This window comes from Cajanus cajan, chromosome 6, assembly GCF_000230855.2.
Source record: "Cajanus cajan strain Asha chromosome 6, NIPB_CcT2T_4, whole genome shotgun sequence".
Taxonomy (NCBI): Eukaryota; Viridiplantae; Streptophyta; class Magnoliopsida; order Fabales; family Fabaceae; genus Cajanus; species Cajanus cajan.
The window spans coordinates 64,850,831-64,874,449 of NC_138522.1; the positions used below are offsets into that span (position 1 = coordinate 64,850,831).

Genomic DNA, 23,619 nt, shown 5'->3' on the forward strand with positions numbered 1-23,619 from the left:
TCAAACAATCCCAAAGTCCAATTCAAGAATTATTTGATCCGTGATATAATTCCATGAAGGCTATTTAGCCAGCACTTTAACCTACTCAACCCTCCTTGCTTTGTTATTGCATTTTGTAGGCTACAAGCCTATAACCTGTTGGCTACGGTTTTCTACACTTTGATAGTTAATTGATTTCTTTAAATAATGTAAAATAGAGAAAGAGAAGACGCGGCTATTGCATTTACCAGCCCAAAACAATTGTAAATTTCCGTTTATGTTTACATTAAACAGTGAATTATTTCTTGGGGAGGGGGAATTGAGAAAGAGAGAACAAAATCTTTCGAGAGAACTTGGAGAATGAAAAAGATTTTTATTCTTGTAAGATGCAGTACATAGGTTCTGCATATCATCCATATATATAGACTCTTGATAGACTTGGTGGGGACTGCTCCCTAGCATTATAATTTATAATAAGTGATGCAACTCCTGGAGATACTCGCATCCATGAGACCATCAACATTATATGCATTTTAGTATGAAAACACACTTCTAACAAACAACTCAAACCAATTAATTAATCTTTAAATAACGTTTTATATCACAAGATCAAACAGAATTTTAATTTTAATACAACAAACACTGAAAAAAAAAAACTAGGCATGAAATATATAAGAAATAATCACTAGAAGAAACATCTACAAAATATACAATCCTTATGTTTCAATCATCTTCAACAGGAGCACCAGTTTGAAGTGATTGTAAGGTCTTTCAAGCCTCCCCCAATGCTGTCTTGATGTCATTCTGTAAAGGCAACAGGGAAACTACACATGAGAATAATTTCAAATTTCAACTTTCAACTTTCAACAGCAGCACATATCAGCATTTTTCACATTTGCATACCAAGCCTCTAGTTACATAGCAATAGCCACACACATTCACATGAGAAATTATTGCATATCCTAAGAGCACCATGTAAGATTGCATCACTACATTTATATCTTGACATCTTAGCCTTAAGTGACAGGATCCGTCATTATTAAAGGCTGAAACGTCCAAAATCCAAATGGAATGAGCATAATCTTACATAAGCGCTCCATGGAGAGAAATAGAGAGAGAGAGAGAGAGTACTTCAATGGACAATGGTGGGGTGGTTGGACCATAACGCTGGATGACACGCCCTTCCCTGTCAACCAAAAACTTGGTGAAGTTCCACTTTATCCTAGTACCCAGAAATCCTGATCTATTTGCTTTAAGGAATTTGTAGACAGGTGCTGTATCAGGTCCATTGACACGTACCTGCAAATAAAAAGGAATTTAATATATATGGTTAACAACCCAATGCTGAATAATGGACAATGTCATATTTAGTAATATAGCACAGAGATGCATAACTCAATGAAAAAATAAGTCGAGGTAAACAATTGGATCTAGACTCTTAGTATTACTAAATCATCATATGTAAACATAACCACACTGCCAACATCTTTTCATTTAGCATCTCTTAATTACCTTCAAACTTCAAAGACTAGATGACAACACAAGAACAAATTTCCCTTTCTTTTTTCCTTCAACAATATATTTTACGTTGGCTCATTTGACAAGACATAATATTCACTTTTTTAGTAAACAAAAGAATTTATTAAGAGAAAGACATAAAATTGGAGGATAAGAAATCCACAAAGGAAAAAAAGATAACAAAGAGAATGCTAAAAGGAGGGAAAAAAAAAAAAAGCAGGGGGGAGCAAAGATCACAAGGCATGCAATAAAAATATATCAACCTCTCCGTAGATCTAAAGAGGACACTCCCCTGAAAAGACCATTAGCAGAACACCACTAGGAAGCTAAGAAATATACTCAATCCCAAATGAGCTCATAAAAAGATTGCCCTCCAGAGAAAATTCTAGCATTTCTTTCCAAACATATACACCAAGGGACTGCAAGCCGAGTGCAACACCAAAGCTTTTTGGCACAGCATTTCCTTTCTTTAATAGAAGAAAACTATAATTAGACCTGTCCCACATGGTTGGAGTTGGAGATGATAATATATGACACAATTACTTTGCAAAATAACTAACAATTCAGCTAAGCAAAAAAAGCATGGCACTTTGTCTCAACACACATAAAGATTTTATTTCAAGTCAAGTAACCCAAGGTATATAACACTGACAACATAAATATTTATCAAGACAACCAACTTTTCCTCAAATTCAATATCCAAAAGAAAATAGGGCAATTTCTGGCATACATAACACCTTGAAAATTGCAATCTCAAAACTCTAGAAAGTCAACTTGCAGGGTGGGAAAAATATGTCAGTAAAGTAACAAATGCAACATGGAATAGATATGTTGGTTCATAGCTTAATAAGAACATAACCCATTTTGTCAACAACAAACCAACACAATAATAAAATAAATAGTTCAGTTTAACAGAAATTGCTGCTCATATTCTGTTGGTTCAATGGTGACAGGAAATTTTGAACCTATGACCTGTTGTGAACTATCTAAATCACATACCATTAGACCTATCTTAGCAGCTTGCATAGCAGCATTTATAAACCAGGGTAAATAGTTTTCATGTTGTCATTTGAAGAATATTGAAAACCATCTCTCATCCATGGAGGTTCTATATTTTATAGTAATCTTAGACTAGTGACTAGCCATCCAAATCAATTTTAAATTATAATTCAAAGAGGGCACACTCACAGAACCTTGAGTCACAGGAAAACAATAACTAGAGTCTGGTATTTCAGTTTCACCCAAATACTGTTGAAAAGAGAAGTCATGTTATATTGATGGAAACGAGTGAATTGAAGCAGGAAAAAATGAGATCTTATCAACAAATTCCAATGTTTGGACTGCTTCAATTAGAATGGAATGGATTCCAATCCATTACATCCAAAACTTTAATTTTTATTAAAACAACCCCACCACACCCCCCCCCCCCCCAAAAAAAATAAAATAAAATAAAATAAATTGGGGGGTACATGATAGAATAAGGATAGTTTTTATTATATTTCTTAAATTATGTTCTGTTCCATCTCTGTAGTGCATCTGCAAGAGGTACAGCTTCTTGCATCATCCCAATACTTGTTCCTCTTCATAAGGTAAAGCATGCTCTGTCATATCTTGATCATGACTCCACCCCTCCAATTGTGGATAGGCATAGCCACCAGTAATATTTTATCTCATATTAGAAGCCCAATGTTTCTGACTTTGGCACAACCTGACTCCACAAACATCATTCATATTTCATCCAATCAAACTAGCATTGCCCAAACCATTTTATATATAGCTCCAAGTAAAGTATTCATAATAGTGTTCATACTTAATATGATTTGATGCAGAGCATGTCAAAGACAAACATATAACAGGTAGGTGGACTAATTTCTAATTCTGAGTTTATACAAAAATTTTGCTTCATCCAGTTCAGTTTTAATTATTTTCCTTTTAATCCTTGTCCTTATCATGTCAATTCAATCAATGCAAAAGTTACTTATACTACGGGCGCAAGTGAAAAGTGTATTATCCATAGCTTCAGAGTAGTAGCACTTGCAACTTTCATGAGAAAGCATACCAAGGATATACTGTCATCACATCAATCAGCACCATCGATGGCATCACTTTATGACAAACATTGGAACACCTCCCATTGGAACATGTTGCATTCTTAAATCCCAACCCTTGCTCTCAGCTAACAATGAAATATGTCCATTGTTTTGTTAAGCTAACAAACACCATTAAGCATTTCTTTATAAGAAATTTCACTCCCGCAGCTCATTTATCAAGAACTCAAGAATTAGTTAGAGTCGTCTATATACACTTTTAATCCATTAGCCAATGTTTTGGTCATACTCACTAGGCCTAATAAATAATAAAAAAGTATTAGACAAACACAGAACTAGATCATACATGGTACTCAATAGATGCAATGAGCTTAACAAATCTAACAGAATGGCATAGACTCAACTCGAGCAATATGACATGTTATTTCTTCCCATTTTAAAAATCACAAACCATTACTGACTTGAAGCTACTGCACCAGTCGGCATTTAATAACAAAAAATGTATATATAGAGTGCAACCAAACCAACAAATCAATTTATTATAGCCTTTATACTCGAAAATATCAAGGACAAAAACACAATCGGTAGAGGATCCAGATGCCTTACAGAAACAACCAGCACCGTACCTTTCCAAAAATGGGATACTCAGCCTTGTATCTTGTACAGGCAAATTGCTCTGCATCCTGGCTACTCCCAGGCTCTTGCCGCAAAAACTGGTTGCATGGAAATGCCAATATCTCAAGACCTGAGATCAACCAACAAAACATTCTCTGGTGAGACCAATTTAAGAATTTCCTTTAGGCCCTTCAGTCTAACTAAGTTCAAAAGTATGTGGTCATTGAAAAGGCACAAATTCAGAATCCAATAGCACTGCTTTGTAAACCTAAAAAAAAATTTACCTCTGTCTTTGTATTTGCTGTAAAGCTCAGTTAACTGGGTGTAATTGGAATCCGTAAATCCACTGAAACATGCACCGACAAAGTTAATCAGCTACCCCAGGAGCAATAAAATGATAAAATAGAAAGAAAGATTGAATTTTTATAGCAACCACGTTAAGAAAGTTTGGTTAGGAAAAAGGGGGTGTGAGAAAATAAAAATACCATTTTGAAGCGACATTAACTACAAGAAGAACCTTCCCTTTGTAGGTGGCGAGGTTCACGTCTCTGCCCTTGGCATCCTGTACCAACCATTGCCCATATATGGTAAGAGATTTCTATAAGGATCTACAAAATCAAATAGAAATAAAAAATAAAAAAATAGGGTTTTTCTGTCGTTGAGATTCTTCTAAGTGTCTCACCTTGACCGTGAATTCATGGATGGTTTTTTCTGTGACTGATTGTGAAGCACCCATTTCTGAAAGAGGTGATGCTATGCTACACTTCTTACAACTTTCTCTCTCCTGTTTCTTAATTTAGAAGCTACACTCTGTTGTGCTGATATTTGTTGGCTTTCATAAACTCTCTCCCTTCAACACTTTAATGGTACTCTCCGTCTCATTATGTTCGCGGTCCAGTAACGCCAGATGAACAACTTTCATGTTTTTTTATGATTAAAGTTGACAGAGTTTACCCGTTATTTAATATTTTAATTCATTATCCAAAAATCTAGAATCTAAAGTGACAGTAAGCAATAGTTTAGTTTATTATCTCCATTTTTCAAATGTGATTACGATCAATGAAAATAATCAACGTTGAGCATTTCTAATGTCATTTCTATGCCATCTTAGAAAAGAAAAAAAAAGTTAAGAGATGATAGGAATATATATTTATTATTAACTAAAACTTATTAGAAATTATAATTTTTTCTCGAGCCAATTTTAATTTAATGATTTTTTCTTCTGATTTTACAGTTTTTAATAAAAAACAATAATAAAATGTTAAAAATATATTACTAGTCCTTTTATTTTTTTTAATATAAAAAAATAGTAAACCTTACGTTTTTTTATGAAAATGTTACTTATAGAACAGACAAATTTTGCATGACTTGATCACTTTTCAGAAGAAACGAGATAAACAACCCCCTTTACATACGCTCTTACATCTTGAAATTATAACATGGCCTTGAAATTCTGGGTAAATATGAGAGAAACAAATTTGATTGCTAACAACAATTCATAGTTTGATGTTGTTATTTTTTTTATTTTTTTTCCTTTTGCGAGGGGAAGCAATGATTAGTTTCCATCCTTACTTTTCTTAAATTAACGATTAGTAATAATTACGCTCCTTTTAAGTGATAAAGAATTCCATTCCTTATAACTGGGTTAAAATTTTAAAAATGAATAGACAAGTAATAATTTTGCTCGGACCCACTAAAATAAAATTTGTTAGAACGCAAAAATGACTTTTAAAAAGCAAGAATCTTAGACAAAAAAAAATATACCAACAAATTCTATTGAAGAAGTTACATCCAAAACTTTTGTACAACAGTTAAATCATTTTATTGATTTTCAAAAGATATTTTTAATAAGCTAATCATTGAAATAAATATCTGAGTTTATATCGGTAAAAAAGCGAAGAAAAAATTTTGTTGATAAACATCTTCAAAACAGCAGAGACCGTGGTTTTATACTGTTATGTCATTTTATATTTTTTTTAAACGATGAAAATAAAATTTTAATCTAACATCTTGAATAAACTATTCAAATTCTCACCGGTAGACAGACTGTTCACTCTAGTGAGTATTTGTTAAGTCATTTATAAGTTTTTCCTTTATCTTATAATTTAATTATTTTTATTTGATTTGTAATTTAGCTGTTATTTATGCAAACATTATTTCCAACTAATAGAATAACTATAGCATAAATGACTGATTACTTCTTTACTTGTATATTGTAATGATTCAACGGATTTTGACACTTATTTCACAGATCAATAACAAGTAGAAACTAAACATATATAAATTATTTGAATGGATTAACATACAAAAACAATTGACTATATATAAGGTAATATGTAAAGAATGCAGAGTTTAAACATCTTGTACATAAATTGTATACATTAAAATCTTAAAACGTTTACATATTAATCTCTTAGATTGTTAGTCAAGTCTATACAAAAAAGTAGTCTCGCTTAGAGAGATAATATGAAACAAGTTACGTCCAACATGACTCACAAAACATTATTTTAAATCAAGTACTTACTTTTGTCTCGCTCGCATACTAGGTACTAAAGACATATCTTACAACAGAGGTGAGCAAAGTGGCTTGACCTTACCAAACCATAGCGTTAGACATATTTCAATCAAGTATAGTACAACGTCAGGTCTCAAAGAGAGATAGGTATAGATAACTTAGTTTAATTTATCAAATTTTGTTACTTAAACTAGGAAGTATAGTACTATGTCAAGGTATAACACTTTGGATATGAGTCTATGACATTAGTTTGCAACACTAAACCACCTATGAGATTAGTTAATTGACTACCCTTCAATACTAAGTTAAAGATTAAGTTTTCAACTTCATACTTTATTCGATTAGTCATTTAATTAAGATATAGTTGGACTACCTCCATATCAATCCACACAGATCCTAGAGGGAAAACCAACTTTAAAACAACAAAATTTACCTCTAGCATCTATGTATCTCATCTAAGACATATATCTTAACCACATGCCTATAGTTTCACAAGTTTAGCAACTATACAACATATAATTTACAACTTAACATCATTAATTCATCTATCAACTTACAACATAGATATTCATCGCCATATATTGTGATACATACATCATGATCATCAATATTTCATCGATAGTTCATCATAAAATAGCAAGCACATAATAGGCATGTTGTCCACAACACTACTCAAATGGTGCTTAGTGCTCCTTTTAGTTGTTAATTTCATCAAGAGGAACAAGTCAACAAAAATTTGCTCATGAATTGGTTGTCCTTGCAGATCCATGCTAAAAAAGTGGAGAAGAGTCTGATAGCCCAACATTGGATTGAATGCTCAAGGTTAGCATGGAGAGAAATAAGGGAAAGTAATAGAGAATTTGTTGCTCAACATCAAAAAGCAAGGCTTAGCACCTAAATTTCTATGAGTCCAATGCTTAGCACCTAAATCTCTATGAGCGCAATGCTCGGCTCTAGGGAATAATACTTAGCACCTAAATCTTTGTAAGTCCAATACTCAGAGATAAGAGCTTTCTTCACCCTGAAGAATTCTCTTGAGGCTCAACGATGAGGACATTGTTGGGCGACCAAATAAAAATATGCAGGCCTTGTTCTATTAGATCAAACATATAAAAGGAGGTCATATCAAAAAAGGAAAATGGGACGTGGGAAAAATACACAAAACACAAAATAGAGTAAGCAATAGGGAGAATTAAGGGGTTAGCTAGGAATAGAGATCTTGGATCTTCTCCTTCTCCTTCATCTTTTCCTTCTTCCACACAACTTATTCATCATCACTTAGCCATAAAACAACCCAACGATAAATGTTTATCAAGAACACAAAAATTCCAAATTCCCTTTTGCACAACTCAGCCACCAACAAATCCTACAATACATCACAAAATTAGGAATTCCAAAAGGTATCAATCAACATTCATACCACATGGAAGCAATGTAAGCTTTCCATATCTCTTGGAGAACCAAAATCAGCTATAGAGAAAAGGAAAGAAGGAAAACACTCCCCACAACTTTGTACGGTTCCACTTGAGTCCTCTGGGTTTCACCAACTAGCCCTAATCAACTATAAAAGGAAAGAAGGGTCTCAAGAAAGAAGCAAAACTCTCTCATACTATCTCTCTCAAAACAGATTTATGAAACCCTACTAAACTTGAGTGTTACATATATTGTAAAGAAGAAATAAGAAAATTTTCCTATAAAAGAAAGATGTACCTCAAGTAAAAGTGTTTGAGAATCAACTTCTATCAATTTTATTTTGAATCAAAAAGTTATCAACTCCAAATATTAAAATAATTTAGAGTTTGGTTTATTTTAAATTACTATCTTAAAAAACCTTAATCCAATCAAATTTAATAAAATGTAATTGTTTGAATTAGATTAGATGATTCAATTTTTATGACACTTCTTTTCTTAATCCAATTCAATTCAATAAAATGTAATTGTTTGAATTAAATGGAATGATTCAGATTTTATGACACTTCCTTACATGGTATATTACATTGATAATCTGATATTTTTCTTACTAAGCTAAAAAAATGTTGATTGGTAAAATTATAGAAAAACTTAGTACTCAACTAGACCATAAAAATTCATATTACGCAAGAAAAAGATAACTTATGATCTTCAAAGTACATATGATTTCAACGTATTAAAATGTTAGAATATTTGATACTAACAGTAGTATGACTGCAAATATAGAGTATAAAAAAAAAATTTACATAACTTTATAATTATATTTGTATACTTTATAAACAAAACCATAGCACTCAACTGGGCCCAAAAAAAAATCATATTATGCATGAAAAAGATAACTTTCTACCTTCAAAATACATATATGCTTTCACTAATGAAAATATTAGAATATTTGACACTAATAATAGTATAACTCTGCAAAAATAGACTATTAAAAACATATTTAAATAACTGTATAATTACATTTACATAATATATTCAAATGGATATTAAAAATTAATCTTAAATTAAATATATTTTTCATAAATAAGTATAAATTGTGTAATAATTATATATAAAAGAAATATAAAAAATATATATATATATATATACACACAACTGACACAAGTAGAATTGTAAATTTATAAATTTGTATAATTTCATATTAAAATTTAATCGATTTTCAACAACAAATCTAAAGTCCGAGTCAATCCAATAAAAAAATAATTTATTCAATTATCAGTTTTTTTTATTAAATTGGATCGACTTATTAACATCCCTATCCTCAAGTGCCATAGAAAGATATCCATACAAATATACTTTTCAGTTCAGTTATAAATATATTATGGACTTAAAACATATATATATATATATATATATATATATATATATATATATATACATATATTTCTTCACTTCAAAAATAAATTTATAACCTTTTCCAAGAAATAATGATGTCAAGAGTCATGCCCTTCATGAGACAGAACAAGAGTAGTTCGACATATCAACTACCTTCATAAATTCTATCAAGCCAAGGAGTGGCTAGAAATGCCCCACGCGTTTTATGAAGTGCAAGGTTTTATCGTCAAGCCATCAAATTACAGGCTGCGCAGTACTCACAATGTGCATGATGAAAAAATAATAATAATAAATAAAAAGAACATTTACGATAGATAAGTAAACAAATAAATAAAGGGGAACACTTGAAGGGAAGAATACAACTAACTCAACTTAGATACCCAAGGGCAAATTTTCTATATTACGAAAATAATTTCGAGAAACGGCCCCAAAAATGGTATGTATTTGATCTAACATCTATAAGGGCTTCCATGAAATAAATTATATAATCTGCAACAAAAAAAATTGATATGTTGGCAGCCTAGAGATAAGTTACAACTCTCCAACGACTCTACAATGACTCTTCCTACTCTGCATTCTGCAGAAGAGGCTGCAATGTATATTTATATACAAGTCTAGCAGATTATGACCATATCCTGTGCAGATTCTGAGGAACTCTAAAGATTCTTTCATGCATGTACAGAAAGATGGAACCAAAACCACCTCTTCTAAACAAAGGCAGGACCCACGCCAAAAAGTGGGTTGCATCTAAACATTCAATGAGTGAATTATAAGTAACAATGATGATTGATGCTAGTTGGTGAAGAATAACCAACCAAAGAGGCCTGCGGATAGACAGAAGTATGCCAGCCTTCATTAGTTGGTAATTTCTGTCACCTTGGCTGCCAAAAGCCTGGGCCTGAAACATAATTCTTAAACCTCAATTAATGTTTTCAAGAAATATCCCGGAATCCAAAGAAAAAAGTAAATCAAAAAATAATGTCTCGTGATTGATGGAAATCTGACAAACAGAGAGGGTACACACCTCGGTTTGCTACTGGAATTGCATCTTCAAAGTGTGGTCTGAAAGGCATGGAGTCCCCGTAATCCATTGACGGGGGAGGACATCTCCATCCATGACCTGGTAATCTAGCTGATTCACTTGGATGACAACCATAAGGAGCAGTCACACCTCTATCATGATACTGAGGACCTGAAAGCAGAAATCCCAAGAAAGATAATTAATACATACACAACCAAATCAAACCACAGCATGGCTTCCCACCCTTCACCTCAAACATCACAAGCATCATCAGTCTTACCAGAATAAGAAGCAGGAATATTCCATCTCTCTTGGTAATCATATGAAGGTGGTCTTAATCTCTCATGATTGTCAAAACCATACTCTCTCATCATGTTCGGCACAAAGTGGTGCCCATTGGAATACAGAGGTGGGGGAACCTCCCTTTGAGATCTCATACGATGTTCCCCATGAACAAAAGAAAACTGATCGGATGGCACATGGAGAGGTGGTGGTATAGAGTAACCTCTATTATGCATAGTAACACCATCAGCGTTCCTGATATTGTCTGTTGATTGTGCAGGCAAAGTGTTGAAAGAGCTAGTAGACTCAGGCATCTGCATCGGCATGTCTCTACATTCCTGGACTGGGTACTGCACTGCATCACTGATAGGCTGACTATTTCTTGGTACAGCAAAGGGCTGAGCGATAGGATGGTGTACATTGGCTTTCACGGTCTGCAAAAATGAAAAGCCCAAGTAGAAAGGAATGGCTTATAACATTAGTTGTCACATGCTGCAGCTTATTCCAGAGTGTAAAAATCCCAAGCAAAAGTTGTGAAACCTACCGGTGAATCTTCAAAAACTTTTGAATCAACTGCAACATGATATTGATCAGGGGTAGCTGACAAAAGGTGCGATGTAGGGGGTAGTGGAGGTAGAGGAAGAGGAGGAGGAGGAGGAGGAGGAGGAGGTGGAGGTGGTGGAGGGTATGATGGTGGAGGTGGGGAAGATGGTGGCACATCCTGTGGAAAAGGAGGAGCAAAGGACACAGGAAGATTCTTCTCAAACTGTGTGGCATTTCCTCTGTCAACATTACAAATCGAATTCAATTCAACATCAACACAGGGAGCCACATCTTCCATTTCAAGCTCACCATCAACATCTTCCAACACATGCCTGTGTTTCTCAATAGCATGAGCAGTTTCTTGCAATTCACAAGTTTCAGAATCATGCTCAGGCGTGACAGCCTCAAAGTCCCCTCCATCAGAATCACTCCCTCCGTCTTCAAGCATTCGAGGCATGCAAAACCCAGGTAGCTGAAAACTTGAGTTGCTGCAAGACCAAATGTAACTTGAGTAAACAGACTTACAGAGGTACAAGAAAGAATCATATAGTCAAAATATCTAATGTCAACAATCTCACACCTTCCATATTCATCAACAAGCATACCCTCCATGTCTCTAACAGGGTCATCAAAAGGCCTCTCAGTTCTTAATGAACGTCGGGAGCAGAAACCTGCAGAAGCTGAACTGCTATATGAGTCTAGTTCCCGGATATGATGCCGAATAACGCGTTCAGGAAGAATTCTTCTCTCCAGCCACAGCCTTAATACCTACATAATTGGGAGGAAAGCTTAACAAGAATAACAACTCCAAAAAATGGATCTAAGACTTGAGAGCATATATGTTTAACTTCAGTAAACAGGAAATTTATTAACTTGCCTTAAGACATTGCCTACGATTTTCTTTTGCAGCATTTCCAGGAGGAGCAGCAGCAGACAGTAGGCGTGGCAGGACTGCGTTCATAGCAGATGGATATACTCCACCAATGTCTCCTGAAAAATTGCATATGTTCAACATCAACATGTACTAGATGCATATATTCTGATATGTTTGTAACATCAACAGATACACATGCACCTATTATTTTGTTTCTTGCAAGATTCAACAATCACCAAGTGATAAACAATTACCTTTCAACCCTCGAGAACATTGAGCAATAGAGTCAACAAGAAAAAACAGATCTACCCTCCGATGCAGGCTTGACTCAATTTCCAGATTGTGGATAAGAACTTCTACCACCTAGAATACACCGCCAGGTCCGCCACAGCAAAGCCACCCAAAAATGCATATATCATTAAGAAAATACATGATAAGCCTTTATAAGGAGTGTACAATGATTTTCTATAGGAAATAATTGTAAAGCAAATTAAATAGATTTAATTCCCATGAAGGTGCAGAAGATTTAAATCAAAACACAGAGGTGCAAAGTTAGTAATACTTGGACAAACAAATTAAGTTCCTCTGCAATCCTGGGAAGCCCAAAAGAAAAAATACGAAAAGCAAAAAATATAATAGACTGGCCCAAAAGAAACCACCATATAATTTCAAAACAACAAGCAAGATATTCTTTAATAATTTAGGGAAACAAAAGGTATTCAGGCTAAGAATTCTACAACAGGCACAAGACAATCTTCAAGATCCAAGCAGGCTTAAAGAACTTGACTCCAAATTGTTGGTCATGACAAGACCAAATGTTTCCTCCTAAAGGAATCCACATCCTATCAATAATTCCCTATCAGCCTTCTAAAACATCCCAAGCATATAAAACATAAAGAAGAGCAAAGAAAATCAAGACCATCTTGAAGAACAAGGGAAATGACATCAAATTAAAGTTATTTCCTCATTCCAATAAATTTTTCAACCATAAGCAGAAGAATCGGAACAATGTGATTACCAAAATCAAAAGGTATAACTTTTATATAGAAAATGCCAGATTTTTTTTTTATTGTTTTACTTCACAGATATTCTGCAATTGTCTTTTACTTGGTAAAAATAATAATAAACCTGATGAATTTAGATTGCTCAAACTCACTGTCCAGTTAACAACATAAGTAGTCAAGTAGATAAGGTGCCCATGCACCAAGATACCATGGATCAATTTAAATTAAGTCGAAATAAAGAAAGCTAACAGACTTGAAAAGTAAAACTATTGGGTATATCCCTTGACTATAAAAGCTAGCAGAATCTAATTCCCTTAATTTATTGCACAAAAATCATACTGGTCCAAAAAAAACCTAGAAGAGGCTTTTGTCATGTCATATGTAAAACTAGTTTAACATAAAAGAATCCACCAGTCAATGATTAATCGCTTCCTATAGACAAAAGGAAGAAAATCAAAATACAAAAAGTACCATTGCATTACCTTAGTTGCAATGCCAAACTTTGCACAGTCAATAGCTATTCGTGTTGCTCGACGAATACTTTCCTTTGTCCTTTTCAATGTCCCAAGCATTGCTTCAAAGTACAACAGAGCAGCATCTCCTGCTTCAGTTGACCCCACACATCTTGATTGTTCATTTGCCACAATCCCGTCTTTCCATCCACCAGTAGGGCCAGATAAAGTGTTCTTCTGGTGTACATCAGGGCTACAACTTCCATTTTGAAGTATATTACTACTGTCTGACGTGGAAATATTACAAACTGAAGTTGTATTTGGAGGTGAACCTAGAGGAAGGGAAACCCTCCCGTCAGTCAAGGATGGGCTTGACAGAATGCCTAAATTACCCTTTTCACCTGAATAATCATTTGATATTGAAACAGAATGCATATCCTCCTCTAGACCTTTAAACTTTACCTCTTTCACAGCTTCAAGCCTGAAAAGAAAGAATAGCATGAGCTTTCATTAAACAATTGTTCTCTTTCCATTTACATTATCATCAACAGATTAATTAAAATATGTTTATCACATACAACACCACCAAACTGAACCCTGGTAATTGAATTTGATAAACCCCAATAAAAAAGGTGTATAGCAGAAGGGGTGACAAACTTCACCAAGTGGGCAATTAGTGGATATGGATAGAAGAACCTGAGAGTTGACACCAACAAACGGAGAGGGGATGGTGGAAGATTCAGAATGTGTGGAAAATGATGAGGAAAAAGGATAGAGGGGTAACATGACGCATGAAAATCATTTGGTTTATACTGGATACCTGAGAGCTAAGAATTCTTTACGAGAGGAGAGAGCACTATTTTTTTTTTGTTTATTTTTTTGTGTAAGGAGGTCCCATTGATGTTCTTAGTTTCAGTGCTGCCAGGAGGTGTTTACCTCCATTCCATATTTTTGTTTTTCTTAAACAGCAGCATCTGTACCTATGAGAGTTTAGGTTGAAAAACAACTATTTGAACATAGTTGTCAGCATAAGTTCATCCTGTCAAATTTTGTAATGAACAATATTAAGCATAACGGAGAATGAAAAGCATGAATTTGTGAAGCCTACAACCTCTTGCACATTTGATGAGCAATTTATGAAACCCAAAAATCTCAGATTTCAGAATAGGCTGAAGACAGCTTATTTAGTGTTTAACTCATGAGCTAAAAATTTAGCTCCACAAAAGCTTTTTTCTTTAAAGAAAATAAAATAAAATAAAAAATTCACAAATGAATAAATAAATAGGCAGTGGAAATGTTTTAATGTTTTCATTATCTTTTCTTTTTCTCCTCATGGATATGAGTGATCGGAATCTAGTAATTGTAGCAAGCTAAAACAGAATCTTACATGTTATTAATTTTGCTGCTTTCACCAACAGCTTGCTTCATATCCTCACAAACAACCACCACATTCTGAGGCACATTAATACTATTTTGAGGTAACAATTTATCACTTTCACTGGAACCTGCCACAGGATCAAGACTTATTCCACCATGCTCCAATGTATCAGATGCATCAGAATGGTTCACAGGTCTGACATTGTCATCACCATTTGGTAACAAAGATGGACCTGGTGAATCTTGATTGCTTCCAACATGACTATATTTCAAATCGAGATTAGGAGAAATTTTTTCATGTGATTGAATTTGTGAATCTATTTTGGCAGGATGACAAACAACAGAATCACTAAGATCTTCAGCAACTTGTTGTCTAGCACCTGGGATGTCATCCTTCCCAGTTTCGTGTTGTTGGAACTTGGCCAACTGCTTATCCACTTCTGTAGATGACTCATTCTCCATGGAAATAATTGTATTTGAACGAGTTGAGAAACTACACACACTAACATGAGAAGAATCAATGCCACAAGAATCAAACACTTGTTGTCCTAAATCATTACCTCCTTGATTATTAATGGTTATACTAGCACATCTCTTGATAGTAGATATACAGCATCTTCCACTCGATGTCATTACAGAGGATGTCTCCATGCAAGCTTGGCCTTCTTTAGCAGCATTGGCAGACATAGCTTCTAAAGCACGGTGGATGCGTTTAGATGGAGGTAAAGCAGCTTCATCATCCACAGAGCAGCCAAACACTTGGTCTTTCTTAATTTTACAAATCTGAGATTGATTTTCAGAACTTGGTGGAGCTATTAAGTTTGAAGGAGAAACATTTACCAAAGCTTCATTCAACACTGATGAGCCTCCTTCAGCAAGGCTACCATTTTCACAATTTGAGGATGTGATTATCTGCTGGGGTGAGTCAGTAATATCTTCCTTACCATTTTTCACCTCAACTTGTACAACGCTATTGATTTCTGTCTCTGCAGATGATTTACCCATTCTAACTCTGGCTCGTTTCAAAAGGGGCAAGTGCTCATCTCCATCTGGGTCAGGGCATCTCTCTTTTGAATTTCCACCCATATTCTGCAAACCTTGACTGGCATTCTGAGAAGCAGCATCATTAGTTTCCTTCTTCCTGTTTAGTTTTCTTTTCTTCTTGTTGATAACAGCCTTTATTTCAAGATCAAGGCCTTTGTTCAAATCATCTTTCCCGTCAGGACACTCAATAGGCTCAGACTGTTCAAGTTTTAAATTAGAATCTATTGGACATCCCTCATTTAAGCTAACAGCATCAGAATTGATTGTAATGATTTCAGAATCATTGTCCCCCATGCTAACATTTGAGGCAAATGCAGGTGAATCAGTATCATCACAACCTAAAAGGTCAGGTGATTTCCTGATACGTTTACTCCTTCTTATAGACATATTCTGAATTGCATCAGCTGGTATGTTGCCATCACTGTTGCCACCATTATTTCCCTGAGTTATAGAAAAATGTGACTTTACAGTTGAAGTCACAATACCATTATCAATGGGTTCCTCCAATGATGCCTCTATGTTATAAGATTCATCCCTCAATGCAACAGCTGAGTCATCCTCAGCTGCACATAGCTCAGGTCGGTCAACCGCACAATTTGAAGATGTCATTTGTGAATCAATTGTCAAAGGAGCATCCATCTGATCCTTTAACCCCATGTTGGCAGATGGATCAGGCGGATTTGACTCATCTACACTAGCAACTTCAACGCCAGAGCTAGTGTCAGCATCTGTATTTCCTCTCTTCAGTTTTTCATAAATTTCAATAATCTCCTTCACTGCACGAGCAAATTCACCAGCCTTTCCTTGACGTTTGGAAAAAGATTGTTTCTTCTCTTCAGTAAATGCTTCAACATCAGCTGGATTGCAGAAACCTCTGCAAAACCAAATGCCATTTCAAACTAAGACAACTTGCAAGCTGAAAAAAATTAAGGCCTGTATATAGGGAAATAACTAAAGAGAGAGATTTCACATTGCAACACAGATATGAAAAGTCTTACAGTTAGCTTAAAAATTAAATTTGTTCAAACCATGCACATTGATTCAATGAAATCATCAATGAAGAAATAAATACTCAAATTTCAACACTTTCTAGTTGGTGTTAATCACTTCCTCCACGAATTGAGTACAAATGTAGGATTTAATCATTATTAAGTCACATCATACCTTATTTGAATTTGTCACCAATATTGTCAGTATATCTTCTCTAATATAACAAGATATTATCTGCATTTTCTCCCTAACTATTATCTGTAATTTTGTATATTCTTTCCTTATTTGAATCTGTCATCTATCATCAAGTAGGTAGAAATATGTCACCTTAATTGTAGTTATCAATTCTCTTTAGCTATAGGAGAATGCCTCTAATCAGGTATAGGAAAATTATTCTAGAACCTCACTCATCCTATCAAAGCTTTCACAGGAGCTCTGGTGCAACTGTCCTTCCTTTTTATAAAAACCCAAGGCCTACATCTTTGCCACATCTCATTCTCTTAGAACCACCAAAACAAATAGTACAAATTCAGAATTGAAAATTTGGGGATTGCTGTACAACTGGATGGCAAAAAATATTTAACAATAGACAACATTGGTAGAGTTGAGAAGTTCAAAACATGGGACATAGAAGACACTATCATCACAACCCGGTTGCTGAACTCAATGCAAATTGAGGTATCTCAGAATTTTATGTTACTGGAGACATCAAAACAGGATATGTGAAAGTGAAACAGTCCAAAAAACTAGGGGTGTATAAAAAAAGCGAACTGAACTGAATTGATGCAAAACCAAACTGAATTATAAAAACCGAACAACTTCGTAAAAATGGCTTGGTTAACTGAACCGATTTTATTAAGTGGTTCGGCATGGTTTGGTTCTTTGGGGGAAAAAAAACCATGAGTATGAAGTGGATAACCAAACCATTTTGAAGAAAAAACCAAACCTCTTTTTTATAAAAAGTGGTTCACTTAACCAGACAATTTTTATAAAATGGTCTGGTTCGATTCAGTTCTGTTCAGTTAAAAAAAAAAAAGTGCACAGACAATTTATGGTGTACTTATTGCAACAAACCAACGCACACCAGGGAAATTAAAATGGATAAAACAGAGGAAGAGAAAAAGGAAGTCAAATCTTTTACTTCACATAATGTTGATGTTCAGTCCCTCAACAAAGTACAGATAAAGATGTGGAAAAACTTTCTTGAAACTTTAACAGCCAGCTCAAGCTCCGTTCCTCATTCAGATAAGTGTCTAATTCATAGTTAATAGGTTCTCTAATAAACCTTCCCACATATCAAATTCACTGTCACACATACCTTGTGTGCCAGGTGCACTTTAAAGAAAGTTTTGTAATAATAATGTAAAAGTGCCAAATCATGTAACTATATGAATCATGTATCCGTACTGCATTCCCGTTGACTATTTTAAGGCTAATAATCCAGCCTCAGAGACATAGGTTATAGATTCAGTTGTAAATGGCTATATGACCCACTCCTCACAATTTTTTTAAAGCCTAAAAGGCTTGTTATAATGATTACTCCATCTTTGCTGCTGATGGAAAGACTATTGGGGTTAAGGGGAAAGGTAATAATGATCTCTTGCCAACACTACATAAAAGATGTCATTTGTGATTCAAAAACCTCCAACAATCTTCTCTTAATTTACCAACTCACTAAAAGCATTGACTGCTTTGTTATTTTTAATTCATGTGCATTTCAGGAAAGGCCACCAGGTCAGGGACAATGAATTGATATACTAAGGAACAGAATGGACTACGTTATCTTGAGAGGAAGAGTCTTTTCCCTCCCAAAAATTCTGTCTAGATTTTGTCACATCTGAGTTCTGCCCAGAATGTCTAAAAATTTAGTGTCAATAAAGTGTGGTCAAAGCATAGAAGGCTTAGTCAACACCTTCCTTTTTGAAGAAAATCTATGTTTCTTGCTTTGTTTGAGGATGTTCACTTTAACACTTAGCTTGTGAATCTTGTGAACTAGCAAAGCATCATAGAGTACATTTTCCTGTCGTCTAAAGATTTCAAGAACGCTGTTCTCTTTGGTGCATACTTATGAAGGGTAATCTTCTGAAATTTCAATTGTTTAAAGAGCAGGATGGTTCATATCCTTTATTGATGATTGTACCAAATTAACTTGGGGTGAAGCTGTCCTCATTGCAGCACTTCTCATTAAATGTCTATTATGTATTATTACTGAACCTATATTATTCAAATCTTATTTAATATCTAAAAATAAAAAAAATATAAAAGAGAACTAGCCATCCCAAATAACATTTAATATTCCTCCATTTTAAAATACACAACACAATAGGTTACAAGGATGTCAACACAAGATAAAGCTCAGCCTAATTTATGAACTACATAAGACTCAATAGAGTACTTTTTAAGTAGAATCTAACATGTAGAACAGAAGAAGGAAAATTATTACAGACAAAAAGGAGACAGAGAACCAAGCAGAAACCGAAACATTTAGGATGGGGATACAAGCATTCACAATCACACAGCTTAACTTGGGATCCAGTATATAAACCATTTCTATCCAATAAAATCACTAGAAGCAGTACTCTCTAACTATAAGTTGTATCAACTCACATCATATGTTACTGTCACATTTTTAAGTAGATTTTTTGCAGGATATTAACAGCTTTCATTTGGCTAAATTTTGATATTTCAGACATTGAAGAGTCACTTTAGAGAAATTGATTTAGGGAAAATCAGTATGATGTTCTAAAATATTTACAAAATGCTGCGAGTGAAGTTATATTTAATTGGGTAGCATTAAGGGAAAGAGTTCTAGGTGACAAATTATAAGAAAAGGATATGACCATGGTAGCCAGACTTGCATGATTCTAAGCTTCCATAGGCCTGGGCAAGTTCTTCCATGAAAGTAAAATTGGCAACATTGCTGCACTAAAGCTTAGAAATGGTGGAATCATCGCTTTTTCAAGTTTGCTGGCCAGGTTTTTTGTGCGTTGGTTTTCTTCTTTTTTCACATTTTGGGAAGGTTTCAGTTGTTTTTATTTATTTGGGCTTCTAAAACCTAAGCCTGACAATTCCTAGACCTAAACAGCTAAATCCAACACCATCCAGCCTCCCCCAAAACCACCCCCCTGACCTTCTTCAACCTTTCGCACAAGCCTCCTTCAACCTTTCACGAACTCATGTGTTATCACTGGAGCTCTCCTCTCCTCCATCCTCCACCACATCAAAGATCCTCTCTGCACAAACTGCTGCACGAAGCTTTTTTCCACCACATCAGAGCCTCATAGCGTCAGAGGTAATATACAATTCTTCCACCGAGTCCAACTCTCTATCTTACTCTGTTTTATTTCCTCTGCCTATGTGAATCTGTTTTGCTCCCACCGTACCCATTACAGTTTCTCTTTCTCTGTTTCTCTTTCCCACAGTCCAATTGTTGGTTCTTTCTTTGTTTCTCAGTTTCTGTTCCGTTCATAACCCAACCCCACAGACTCATCTTGATAATATGGTTAATGAAGGACAGGGAGATGGAGAAGATGAAAAAAATAAGGATATCTCAAGTGATTGTGATTTTAATTTGGATGAACTATAGTTAGAGCTATAAAATAGGGGTTTTAAGTTGTTTTGCTACTGCAGTGTAGTAGTGTCAGATGTTTTGTAGGTCATTTAAGTTCTGTAAGGAATTTAGTAATTGACTTTATTATGTTTATGAATCTATAATTATGAATTTAATCTTAATTAAGTATTTCATGAGTTATTATGATTTTTTTCCCTTATTCATACTATCTTAGATGCATGTCTATGAATTATAAATCTTGTAGGATCTATGTTATGAGTTAAGATTTCACATTTTACAATTCTATGACCCTTTGCCAAGTTGGAATAAATCAATTCGGTCAACCATGGATGTTATAAATATAGGATTTTTAGAATCATAAGAACCTTTTTAAGCTTCAAGCAACTAGAATTCCACGAGGACAATATTTGCTTGCACTATAATCAACCTATATCCTACAAAATGGTTTTGCATGCAGTATTGACAGGCAACATTTTGTTGTTTCTCTAGTAGAAAATCACTTTGGATGTGCATTTTATAAAAAGACCTAAAACAAGTGTGTTGGCAGCACAATTTGCTTTGCTGCAATATGCCACAAACCACAATCAAATTCCCGAAAACTATGAGTAACTAGGATAAGAACCATTAGCATTCTTCTTCTTTTTTTATCCCTGCTCTGCACATAGGAACTAAAAATCTAAAATAGACACTACTGTAATAGTCACATATGTATGGTCTGATTCTCAATTTCTCACAAGAACCACACTTAAAGGTAAAACCACATATGGACAAAGCTCATAACTACTATTATCAACTCAAAGTTCAGAGAAAATTTATCACACAACAAAATCTTTTAAATATGGTTACAAACATAATATATGCATGCCATAAAGGACAAGCTAATTGACACCAACAAGCATGTCATCAATAAGCACTAATCATTATGATCACAAGTGGACTACGATGATTGAAACCATCCCGTTTTAGCTAGCTTGAAAAGTATCAAAATGGCAATGAAATTTCAAGTAATCCAACTGTGGAGGCATAAGGAAACCCACCTGATGTATGAACATTTTAATTTAATATCTAAACATGCCTCATTAAAGTGTAATAGAAAGAATGAAAGTATAGAAGGAAAATTACTTACTAACACCGCAATCTCTAATAACTTTCCAGCAAACACCAAATCAATGACACGTGAACAAGAATAGCACAATTAAGCCTTACAATATCCTATACCCCTAGGTTAAACAATGTGGTATTAATGATATCACATATCTACGATACCATTTCAAACAACTTGGTTGTGAAATTTTATCATGTGCATTCAATTCCTGATCAAACAAAAATACCATATGCATACCAATAGCAACTCAATCAAATGACACATGAATTTGAATACATACATTTGTTGGGTTCCAAAGAAGTAAACAAATACTTTCTTCTGATCAGCAGAGAAACCCCACTTCTGCGGCTCACTCACCTGCCCGAGAAAGAGAAAACCAAACTTAATCAGCAAACAAAACCTTCACATACAAATGAAAAGAGGCATAAAAAATTTCCAACACTCCAACTATCCATAACACACATATAAACCAAACAGGACCATAGAAAACACAATGCAGAGCTCTGAGTTGTTTAACATATGGTCCCTAGTCTCTTACCTTCTCCATATCTGTTCCTAATCAAATTCCAAGAGCATCTAGGCCCCGATTGAATCATCCATTAAATATCACCACAAGATAATCATTCGATTAAGAAAATTTCCATGTAAAAGCAAAGCACGACCGTACAACTACAAGCTTAAAATAAACCAAACGATAATCAAGGTCAGGCTCAAAATCTTTCAATAAATTTGAATACACACATCAAACAAACAATCACACGAATTAATTGACTAATACCAGGCACACACGCAGCACTACACCATGCTTCAACAGAGGAAACTAGTTTAACATGCAATCCAAAGCAGTATTACATCACTCTAGACAGCAAAACACAATTAATCCAAAAATTCAAGCATTCACTAGAAATTAGCGCCACAACACTGACCTTCGCAGGCCAAGCAGGGAATCCCTTGACCTTGGCTAGCACGAGATCGCCGAGCTTAAACTGGCGGCAAGCGGCCGCCACCGCCGCCGGCGGTTTTTTTTCCGCCCTTTCTCCGACTAGGCGGCATGGCACGAAACAATCGTGAAAGAATCGGGAGCAATTGGCTCTGAATCGAAGCGCGAAAGTCTGTGAGTAGTCAGGATTGGGAATTTGCAGTGGGAATTAGCAGGCATTGAAAATGGAGGAAGCGAAAGAGAAACCCTAATTAGTGAGAGAGGGAGAGAGAGTTTGAGTGAGAGTGAAAGACATGAGAGGACTCAGGAGGAAGAAGCTGGTGCCTGGTGCCTGGTGCCTGGTGGTGCTGCTGCTGGCTTTGGCTTAGTTAGGGTGACTATATGCATTCACACTTCCGTGAAGTGCGCTAACGTGCACTCTGTGCGCTCTCTCTAAATAAACTTATAAACCTCTCTCTCATTTTAACACTTTCGTTGCCTCTCACACGTGACCGCCTCCCTCGCTTAAACCTAAGTTTAATAATTTCACTATTATATAAATTACCGGAGAAAAACACTCCCCATTAATTTAATAACCTAAGTTTAATAATTTCACTATTATATAAATTACCGGAGAAAAACACTCCCCATTAATTTAATAACGTTAGATTTTTGCTTTTGGATTTCATATATTAAATACTTATTATATATAACTAAATTTTATCATAAATAATATATACAGGTAAATATTATATTTAAATATATATATATATAATGTATACTTTTAATTTATATAAATAAATATTTTAAATATATGAATTAGAATTTTTTATTTAAAATAAATAATTATATTATAAAAAATTTATTTTTATTATTGATAATTTATTTTAAAAATATTAAATTTTAATTTATAAATAATATGATAAAAATAATTTGAATTTGATAAAAATATTT

At 34.5% G+C, this 23,619-nt stretch overlaps 1 protein-coding gene across 1 annotated transcript; it reads right to left on the bottom strand.

Moving 5' to 3' along the window:
- Window positions 1-529: 529 nt before the first annotated feature.
- On the bottom strand, window positions 530-23,119 carry LOC109796213 (protein HUA2-LIKE 2). The gene is given in 17 exon segments (XM_020355892.3): window positions 530-783; window positions 1,111-1,278; window positions 4,172-4,290; window positions 4,445-4,506; window positions 4,646-4,722; window positions 4,843-4,913; window positions 10,508-10,675; window positions 10,785-11,220; window positions 11,331-11,817; window positions 11,910-12,097; window positions 12,207-12,319; window positions 12,458-12,566; window positions 13,690-14,140; window positions 15,047-16,954; window positions 22,027-22,103; window positions 22,673-22,759; window positions 22,761-23,119. Coding segments are annotated over 17 exon segments (4,593 nt in total). The 5' UTR covers window positions 22,800-23,119; the 3' UTR covers window positions 530-750.
- Window positions 23,120-23,619: the final 500 nt, after the last annotated feature.